The sequence below is a fragment of the Ornithodoros turicata genome, chromosome 8, assembly GCF_037126465.1.
Source record: "Ornithodoros turicata isolate Travis chromosome 8, ASM3712646v1, whole genome shotgun sequence".
Classification (NCBI taxonomy): domain Eukaryota; kingdom Metazoa; phylum Arthropoda; class Arachnida; order Ixodida; family Argasidae; genus Ornithodoros; species Ornithodoros turicata.
Window position 1 is genome coordinate 12293761 of NC_088208.1, and position 11121 is coordinate 12304881.

General features: G+C 49.0%; 1 protein-coding gene across 1 annotated transcript; it reads right to left on the reverse strand.

Annotated features, from left to right (window-relative positions):
- Nucleotides 1–477: 477 nt before the first annotated feature.
- Nucleotides 478–10772, reverse strand: LOC135366466 (uncharacterized). The gene is made up of 6 exons (XM_064599177.1): nt 7153–10772; nt 6366–7067; nt 6077–6309; nt 4901–5197; nt 4296–4431; nt 478–2191 (listed from the first exon to the last, which is right to left on the reverse strand). Exons 2-3 carry the CDS (start codon nt 7065–7067, stop codon nt 6094–6096), a joined length of 918 nt encoding a protein of 305 aa, XP_064455247.1. The 5' UTR covers nt 7153–10772; the 3' UTR covers nt 478–2191; nt 4296–4431; nt 4901–5197; nt 6077–6093.
- Between the last annotated feature and the right edge of the window lie 349 nt (nt 10773–11121).

Here is an 11121-nt window from a genome sequence, read left to right on the forward strand (position 1 = left end):
GAATCAAGTTTGTGTTGTAATGGGTTACTGTTTCGTGTGGTTTCTTGTAAGTGATCGCCATCTCGATGACGAATGCTCACGCTCCTGAAAGCCATGTAATAACAGTTGTGTGATTTGAGGCTGTTTTGATACTGCTACTAATTTGAGGACAACGTCAGAGGCGCAAAGCAAACGAATGAATTTGTACCTGAATGAACTTCATACCCGAATGAATTTGGACAGAGTGCATACGTTGGTCACTTTTGCAGTGTTTTAATTGCTTTACTTAAAATAAAGTTTTGTCAAAATGTGCTTCATATGTGAGCTACTGCATGTCACTTTCACACGCACACATACAGAGAAGCCTTTAGGTGAGGTCTAAGTAAAGGCTAATGAACGTATAATCCTATACATTATGGATAATTAAGGTCTAGTACAGGGCTAGGAACTGCCTCAGTCTGGTGTATAAAAGGTCTAAAGTTGGGCTAGGGGTAGACGTCGGATATCTAAGTTGAGACGTCTAGGTGGCGTAACCTTAGCTATTCTAGAGGAAGGCTTGAGGAACTCCCCTAGACAATAAGGCTATTGAGAGACATCTACTAGACCTGCCAGACGTCCAAATTTAGACGTCGATTAGACATTTATTATCCCACCTTTGGCTACATGGGTAAAGACCATACGCCAGGCCACGTACAGTACAAGACATCATAGGTAATCCAAATGAGCAAAACACAGGCACAGTGCAATACAATAATTAGAGGGCACAGATTACTTGATGCCGTGGACGGAATATATACCTGTCCTCCATAAAGTAGAAGCCGAAATCTGGACACCCAGAGGCACGACACACAATACACGACTCAATATCTGTATAAGCCTGTATTGTAAACAACCTTGCGGCGAGCAAACAGAACCACGTGCACGTAGCTATTTCATCCCTTCGCCTCTGGCGCCGTGGATCCGTCACCTGGGGTGTCTGCAGACTTGAAAGAACAGGTCTCCCCAAGACGAGAAAATGCCCGATTCCGTAATACACAGTCTCCCTTTGCGAAGACCGCTTCCAGCATTCGTCGCAGACACTGCAGTTTGTGAAGATAGGGAGAGGAAGGGAAAAACGAGCAACAGGAATACAGGAGAACTTTGTTGGAGGGGGGGGGATATATTTCTTAACAAAACAGAAAGGGTAGGTTAGCCAGACGGAGGTCGACTTGCTATCGATAAAACGGGAACAAAAGAAAAGGAAAAGACAAAGAAGGGAAGGAAAGGAGAAGAAAAAGAATAAAAGAAATGGAATAAGAAAATGAAGAAATGGAGAAGGAAAGGACGAAAAGAAAATAGAAAGAAGAAAGGAAAGAAAAGGAGAACAAAGCAGAAAAAAGCAAAGGAGAACGTGAGAGAACTGATGTTCTGATGCTGGAACAACATAGAAAGGGCAAATTTTGGCTTTGGAAAATTTGGCTTTGGCTCTTGCAAATTTCAAGCTTTGTATGTATTTGTCCTTTCTATGTTGTTCCAGCCTCAGAACATCATTTCTCTCATGTTCAACAGTTGCCGCCTGCGCCGATCACGTCGTGTTAATGTGTGTACCAATGAGCAAAAATGTAAGAGTGTAAGGAGTATGAGTGAGAGAGAGTGGCTGGGTTGCCCCTTCAGATGACGAACCCATGGAAGTTGCAGGGGAGGTGTGTTAGCTGAGCTCAATTGGTAGAGCCCTGGACCGGAAATCTAGAAGATTTGGGTTCCAGTCCTACAGCTGGCTAACCTTTTCAGTGACTTTCATCTTTCAGAGAAAAGGGGAACTTTGCTGGACTCTGTTCACTGACTTCAGTCATACCTGACATTTTTTCTACAACGGGTGCCACTGTGAAATTTCTGCTAGGGCTGTGCGTCTATACTCAGTTGATGAACGCCGATAGGACATATTTAATTCTCGAGACAGGCAACCCTGAAGGTATTTAGTTTTTTTCATCTGCGAGACGCGGAATCGAACAAGGCTGTAACTGCGGCTCCTGCAACTAGGGTAACTCCAATGGCAGCGGCTTCTTTTATATCGACGTCAGACACTGGTACACTCAGCCTTCCGAGCAGCCCTTTTGATCCAGTGCTGGCAGTTGTTGCCGACAACGTCATATTTCTCGCAATTCAGGTTCATTCTGTCCACCGCTTCTCTGATGACTTCTTTCGAGAGACGAACACCTTCCTTCAATAGTTTCTGCGTGTAAAGTCAGACAGTTCATGAGACAATTCATTACTTGGGTTACCAGAAAAAAAAAAAAAGCCAAATGTGCAGAACTTAAGCATCGACAAGTGCAGCTATCTATGTTCACTTATGTTTTATAAATGATCGAAATCTGACCTTAAGGGGATTCTCTTACAACGCCACAAGTTACCTAGAAAGACGATAATCTGCATCGATGTGAATCCGTATTCCAAGCTTCGGAGGTGCATTTGGATGGATTAGTGCATAAAGAACACTGAGTGTGCAAAAATAAAAAAAAAATAAAAGTTCGCGCTACAACGACACTCGCTACGCGCGATGTAGAATGACTACAACTACGCTAGATAGCCTTCACTTTCAGCATATCCAGTTAATCGCACAATGGCATCAACACACATCAATGACATCAGTCGTTACGGGCAGCATAGTGTGCATCTCAATGAGAATGGCAGATACAGACATATTCAGGTTTTGGAAAGTCGTATGAGTAGTGACGGCACCAGTGAATATGTTTATGAGGAATGACAGATTTCCCGTCTTCGTCTCAAACATGAAACAAAGACGTCGTGGTCGCGGTATAAGACGAGTATTATTGTAGGGGCGTCACCGTAGCAAGCGAACAAGGCGCTGCGAAATCTCTTAAGATCTACATCAGTCAACAAACCGTGCAACCACCTGCCGCATATGATGCCCCCAATACCAGAATACCTTCCTAATCTTCATGCACGAAAAAAAAAAAAATGCGAACCAGGTCCCAAGTACCGAGCTCGTTTGGGCGGCCCCGCCCAATATATTGGCCCCACTTCCACCTCCCCTCGTTCCTCCGAAATCCACTGTTTCTGTAAATGCGTGAATATTGCTAATTTAAGCTATGCGCGAACACGTAATGTGACCAGGCGTGCCGATTTGGACAGGACAGGTCCCGCAGTTTCATCCGTCCTGCCTGCACGGAGGAATACGGTCGCATTACCGGCACCTGACTTCAGCTCATTCGAGGATAGAAATATGAAAAAGCACGCAGGTTATCCATGGAGTGTTAACAATTCATTTGTTACGATGTCGAAATCGAATTATCTATTACCTGCGTGGAAGACAGACAGATTATTGTTTTTCTTTTATTAAAGAAATAAGGCAATCGTAGTGGAACTGAAAATTTATAGCACACACACACAAAAAAAAAGAAGGACAGAGAGGTACTAGTGGGCTTCATAAAATGTTCCTTCATCCTATTCGTCTCTGTCGTGTTACGCATATTATTGGGTAACACATTAATCACCGTAAACCGAGGTGACGCTTTCTGTGATGATCGCATTTCTCATCAACATCATGCAGGGAAAACCTATTTGCACAATACCGTGAGGGAGAAAACGTGCCTTTTCTAAATGCGGCTAAAACCTAGCCGCCGCTTTTCCAGCGTGTATACATGAGGTATCTGCCCAACATCCTTTGACACGGGTACCTCTCGCTTAAACATTTCTTTCTGGAACGACAAATGAGAACAATTCCGAACGATGAACGTTCGGGAGGGTATCAGCGCCGCGCAGGGGCTTGGTTTCAGCGCATGGTATAGTGTTGGCACGGAACGGATGGGTTGCAGCTGATAATATTCAGAGAACGAAGGAGTGCTACGGCAAGGTGGATTGCCCCGTCGGCGCCGCACGGGAAGACTGGCTCACTTCCGATTAAATAAACTTCCGCTCATGCGCCCGCTTGCTTATCGATAAGAACGGAAACATGCCTCGGCATGTCTGGGCACGCAAATATTTCCGGTTTCATTCATTGTCTTATTTGGTAATCTTTAGTCCCAGGAGTGCTCACTTCCGATTAAATAAACTTCCGCTCATGCGCCCGCTTGCTTCCCTGTCGAAAAAAAATCATACAGCCATCTATATGAGCAATCACATGAGGCTCGTATATGTGTTTATTGTATGAGCAATCATATGAGCTTCTATGAGCATGTATGAGCTATATGAGCATGTATGAACTATATGAGCACTCTCTCAAACAGCGTATGAGCTATATGAGCACATGAACCGTCTGAGCAAACGTGCAACATGGCGTGATTAAGCTAGAATGACAACACGTGATTACAAAATACCGGTTTATTCAGGTACTGGCGCGACGTAGGTCCCTCAGAAAGCTTGCCAAATGCTTTTTGATGAGCTTTTTCCGTTTCTGTACAGGCACCTTTGATGTCGATAGTTTACCCTTTTCTGCATATTTGACGAAGGTATCTGTTGAAAAGAAAGAACAAAATTAGAACTGTGCTAAATTACTGCGCCTAGAAGTATTCCAGTTCCCACAACTTATACAACCGTATGGGTTCATGCTGAAATGGACATGACTGGGGCATGTTTCTCATCCCAACGCGTAGATCACACCTTCAAAGCATTAAGTTGCATTTAGTCAGTCAGAATAACGGCACGAGGTCATTTTGCCGATTAAAATTGAACGTAACATTCCTCTAATGCTGGTGATGTCCAATGAACGCGGTTCTGAAACATCTGAGTATGTTTGCGTTGTGTTTGCAAAACTGAGTGCATGTACTTGTTCGCTGCAGCAACGAGTTACTGACACAGAGTGTTTGTGGCTTGCTTCACTTTGGGGCATCCAAATGCACATTTTTTTTTTGCATGCTACGTTGCAGACAGCTAACCCGACAGACATAACGAGCGATAACGAAAAAACGGGACTGCAACGTACCTGTAATGCGCACACATCTGCCACGGCTTCTGTAGGTTGATTCTAAGGTACACACACAAAACACCTTCAGTGTTCACTGAAACGGCACAAAGACACTGTCACAGCATGGAGACGGCGACGAAAATATGAGTCCCACGCAGAGCGGAGCGAAATACGTCCAGACGGCTCCGAGAAGCAGGGTACGTAGAATAAGCAAGTAAGCGTCCAAGCACTGAGATGGCACTCGCAACAGCTTGGATGAGAATCCAAGAGCCAAATAGAATGTTGTAGGACACGGGCGGAACGGGAAACATGCACCTAAAATTTGAACAGAATCAGACGAAGGGGAATGGAGCTCCGACCGTTACGGCCCGCCGACTGTGACGAGCGTCTCTTGAAAAGCCATCCCCAGACGCTGTGGCGCCAGCACTTCTAGGTGAATAACTGGTTAACTAAACGGTCAGCCTTCCTCATACTGCTCATACTGCTCATATCTTCCTCATACTGCTCGAAATGCAGCTCATACTGCGCATAACGTTGCTCATACTGCTCACTGCTTTTCACGTATCGCTTATATCTGCGCACATAGCGCGTCGTTGGCCTTGCCGTGCGGCTCATAACATTGCTCACACTGCTCATAACGTTGGCATACTGTCCATAGCGCTGCTCATACTGCTCATTGCCTTTCTCATATTGCTCATTGCCTTTCACATATTGCTCATTTCTTTACACATATTGCTCATTTCTTTACACATAGAAAGTTATATGAGTTTTTTCAACAGGGTTATCGATAAGAACGGAAACATGCCTCGGCATGTCTGGGCACGCAAATATTTCCGGTTTCATTCATTCCCTTATTTGGTAATCTTTAGTCCCGGGAGATATGAATTCTTTTACTTTGCTATCGTCGTGGTATTGAAAGATCAGCAATTCTTCTAAGATGTTTAAGGAATCTTCTACTGATAGGTAGTGATCCATTCTCCTAGCATAAAATACTGGTCCTTGTTTACATGCATTTATCCAACTTTCGATTTCTTTTAGACTAAGATGTTGACATTTACGTTGAACTTCGTTTACCGCTCTTTTATAATCATTGTCTGATTTATCGAAATATGCTAAAGAGTCGTTTGAAAGCCATTCCCTTAATTCACATGAGCTGTAAAAAGGTACGCATAAGAAATCTTTGATGGCACTTACTAAGTCTTTGTGCAAATTCAAGCTTTTCTTGTGTCTGACTGTGGGAAACTGCTCTTCCGCACGTCTTTTGTGTCGTTTCCCAGACGAAGAAGTTCTCTCTGCATTTCTTTGATCAAATTCTTCAATTTCTTGTATTTGTTCGGATTTCCCTTGTTCCAACGACTGGCCTTGGCCCGGAAGCTCGCATGTCGCCAATAATCCATCGGCTTCGTCTTGTGTAGATGCTTGACATCCTAGTGAACATTCAAATGATATTAGTCAAGAAAGATTAATATCAATTGACGCTCACCTGGTAGAACTTGAAGTCGATGTACGGTCCCTTCGTAACTTCTGTTGCTGACTTCCAGGAATAAAAGTCGTCTCGGTTTAAGGCAGTAATACTTAAGGAAGTTAATCCAGTAACTTTCTTCGTAGGTTGTGCGTGAAAAAACAATTCTTCTTCGAGCTCGGAACTTGATCCGAGGGAGGACTCTGAGAAAACCGCAACGACAGGTACTGTTTCTGAAGGGACAGCTGTGATAGATGTGGATATGTCCCGTTTGTCCATCTTCGCTTTCTGCGTGATAAATAAGTCCCGCTGCTCTTCCTTCTCCGTATCTTTGAAACCATTCTCGGAGATGTTCAACGATGTCAAAAAGTTCTTCATTTCGGATTTTAGGAATGATGTCTCCGAGCCATCTATCATTTGCTGGCAAGAATCGCTCACATCGATATCCCAACGAAGCGGCAAGTCGCCGTAATTCATCTGAAGTTGCTGAAGTACCTTCTCCAGCTGCAGGAACACATGCTTCAGCGTCAAGGATTTCCCAAAACGAATTTCCTTCAGCTTCGGATATATTGTCCCCAATATCGTGGTTACTGGAAGATTCATTTCTATTATCTGGTCGAACAGTTTCATCGCTACTCGTTTGGTGTTGAGATGTAGACCTTTCGTCGAATTTACTAGTTGCCAGAGGGGCTGAAATAAGGGCTCCCACGAATCCTCCGCCATCTATAAGTTGCAAACCATAAGTGTTAACCCTGATATTCTATTTGTTTTGAAATCATGTTAATCACTATATAAATTTGAAACTTACCTTTAGAAGTCGTTGCAGTAGTAACTTCTTCAGGAGAACTTGGAAGAATTTCGTCGCACCAGAGACTTTCTAAAGATGTCGGAGGATCCGGGTCTTCCAGAGTGCTGACTTCACTTGTGACAAGAAAATTATACAATGCAGCTAAAATATTTTATTCATTGCTTTTATAGATCCTTCAATCTGGGAGCTTGTCGCTGCCTTCGGCAGTTCCGCCTTCCACCTCCTTCCTGTAGTCCACGCACCAAGACGTCGGCCCGCCAAGACGAAGCCCACCAAGACGTCGGCCCGCCAGCTAGTATGCCGCTCACATCGTCCGCCTGTCCTATAAAGATCCGCGAGTGGTGTGCCTCCGAAATGCGTCGCTCTGTCGAAGACGCTGTACGCTCCAATGCGTATATCCCGTCCATTGACCCGACAATGCAATTCGCTCCATACTAGCAGCTCGTCCGCGCAGAAGAAACGCTGCTGCATCGGCTCCGACTCAACGTCGCATATACACCGCAATACTTGTGCAGGGTCGGAAAGCGTCGCTCAGCTAGCTGCGCTACCTGTGGTGCAGTAGCAGACGTTGAGCACCTCCTACTAACCTGCTCGGAGTACTCTGCAGCCCGCGCTGTCCTCGCCAATCGCCTCCAACGCCTGGGACACGGCTCGCTCTCACTGGCCGTGCTTCTCGGCCCCGTCGCACGCCAACAGCAGGGAGCCGTTACAAGGGCTCTCCTGCAATACCTACAGGACACCCAGCTGAGGGTTACGTTGTAAACTGCGAACCGCGGCCCTGGGCACTCGCCCCCACTGCAAAGAAACCGGCCGGTTTCTCTTTTTTTTCTTTTTTTTGCTCCACCAGGGCGTAGCAAGCTGACATAGGTCTGGCTGGCCTCTCCTTGCGTGGACGCCACCTCCTGTTTATTAAACTTATATATACCCCCCCCCCCCATTTACAAGGACGTCAAGGAAGGCGATCTTTCCATGAGTTTCTTTCTCGTGCGTGAACTGAATGCAGTGATGAATGCTGTTCAGCTTGTTAGAGAATGCGTCAGTAAAATGCAGTCCAATTCAGGGTTCCCGATGCTCGTTGTGACTGTTATAAATATAGTTCATATCAATATAGTTAATATCGCACGTACCTCTGAAGAATGGAAAATGCTCAAAGCAACACCTGGTGATTGGCGCCCATGTGGGGACTACCGCGCACTCAACATTGTCACGGTACCGGACAGATACCCGCTTCCCCATATTCAGGACTTCACCGCGAATCTTGACGGAGCGACCATCTTCTCCAAGATAGACCTCATCAAAGCCTATCACCAAATTCCCGTCCATCCCCCTGACATCCCGAAGACTGCTATAACCACCCCTTTTGGCCTCTTTGAATACGTGCGGATGCCCTTTGGCCTGCGTAATGCTGCGCAGACATTCCAACGATTCATCAACGAAGTGCTCCGCGACCTGGACTTCGTATTCGCATACATGGATGACATCCTCGTCGCAAGTCCATCTCCGGAGGCTCATCGCGCGCATCTGCACGCCCTGTTCTCGCGCCTGGAGGACTACGGAGTCTTCATCAATGCCGCGAAGTGCGAGTTTGGCGTTACCACCCTTACCTTCCTGGGACACATCATCACCCCGCAAGGCATCCGGCCACTCGCATCCAAGGTCCAGGCCATCCGAGACTTTCCTGCCCCCACTTCTCGCAAAGGACTTCGTTCATTCCTCGGCCTCGTGACTTTCTACCGACGTTTTGTGCCTCGCTGTGCTGCCTTGCTCCAGCCTCTCTACGTAGCTCTCGGCGCTGACCATCCGAAAGAGGCCCGTGCTGCCCCTCTGGAGTGGACACCGGCAGCAGAACGCGCGTTCGCAGAGGTCAAGCAGGCCCTGGCAGATGCTGTGCTGCTCCACCATCCTCGTCCTGACGCCGAGACAGCGTTGTTCGTCGACGCCTCCACTGCTTCTGTCGGCGCAGCCTTGCAGCAGCGTCAGGATGGCAACTGGAAACCTCTCGGTTTCTTTTCCCAGAGCCTTTCGCCAGCAGAAACACGCTACAGCACCTTCGGGCGTGAGCTCCTAGCCGCCTACCTGGCATGCAGACACTACCGCCATTTTCTCGAGGGCCGCCCGTTTGTGCTGTACACCGACCACAAGCCTCTCATGTTCGCCCTGCAATCGGCCTCCCTCAACCACTCGCCTCGTGAAACCCGCCACATGTGCTACCTCTTGGAGTTCACGACAGATGTGCGACACGTCGCAGGCGAAGACAATGCCGCTGCCGACGCGCTCTCGCGGCTGGACGTCAATGCTCTCCATCCGCCCCCCGCGGTCGATTTGGACGCCATCGCCCAGGCGCAACAGGCTAATCAAGAGCTCGCCGCCCTTCGTTCATCCCCCGCCTCATCCACCACTTTTCTGGAGATCTCGCTCCCCGGTTCGACGGCAAGTCTATGGTGCGACACCTCTACTGGTACCCCGCGCCCTTTCGTTCCCCTGGACTTCCGCCGGCATGTTTCCAACGCCCTCCACTCGCTGTCACACCCTGGCGTACGCGGCACGCAAAAGATCGTCGCCGAGCGCTACATATGGCCTCGCATGAATGCCGATGTCCGTGACTGGGCGCGGGCCTGCCTTGCCTGCCAGCGGTCCAAAATCTACCGCTACACCATCTCGCCTCCATCGCGGTTCCTTCCGCCAGATGCACGTTTCGACCAGGTCCACATCGACTTGGTCGGCCCGCTTCGTCCGGCCAAAGGCTACCGCTACCTGCTCTCGTGCATCGACCGCTTTACCCGCTGGCCGGAGGTAACCCCGATTCCTGACATCACGGCAGAGACGGTGGCCCACGCATTCCTCTTCTCCTGGGTTTCCCGATTCGGCGTCCCGTCCACTGTAACCACGGACAGAGGACGCCAGTTTGAATCGGCCCTCTTCCGTCACCTGTGCAGCGCCCTCGGAACCCATCACATCCGAACCACGGCCTACCATCCGGCTGCCAACGGCCTGGTCGAGCGCCTTCATCGGCAGCTCAAGGCTTCCCTCCGCGCCACTGACCACGGCGACACAACCTGGCCCGAGCGTCTACCCTTCGTCCGCTTGGCCTTCGCGCCGCGATCCGCCAGGATGACTGCGGCGCGGCCCACATGGTCTACGGCTGCCCGCTCCGCCTTCCCGGAGCATTCTTCACCCCCTCGGCCCCGCTCGTGCACGACCCTTCCTCATACATCGACCGTCTCCGCCAGCTCTTCCGGGACCTCAAGCCCACGCGTACCCGCTCCGGTACCGCAACACGCGTGTTCGTGAGCCCCGACCTTAATCAAGCCACCCACGTCTTCGTCCGCCGGGACTCTGTGCGCTCCAGCTTGCAGCCTCCCTATGACGGCCCCTACAGGTCATCTCGCGAGGAAGTTTTTCCGCCTCGATCTTCCGCGGGGACCTGACACTTAGTGGCCATCGACAGGCTCAAGCCCGCATTCCTGGAGTCGGCACCTGTGCTATCGTCCGACCCGCCCTCCCTACGTCCGTGCTCACCTCCTGTCTCCAGCCTTCCTCCCCCTCCACGTCGAGTGCATTGTGCTCCGCAGCTCGCACACTACGAGCCGCCCGCCGCCTCGGATCCGGCTCCTGCACTCCTTGGCTTCGGCGCCCGACCTTCCCGCTACCATCGGCCCTCCTCGCCAGCTTTGTCATCCGCCACGGGGGGGAGCCCTGTAGCAGCAGCGTCATAATCATCACCAGCACCGCCATCGGTTACGCGCAGCACTGCGCGTGACCCGAGCTTTCGTTTACGGTTCATCGCCATTAACCGTCATTAAACCCATCAACCTCAGTAGAGCCTGGTCGCCTCATTTCTCGCTCTACACCATCAATCATCTCGAGTGACGTCGTTCTCTCCCTTGGTATGCTTAAAATGGGAAGCGTACGCCTTTTTTATGACAATAAAGAACTGTGTAAGTGTCACAAAAAAGACGCATGTCTCCT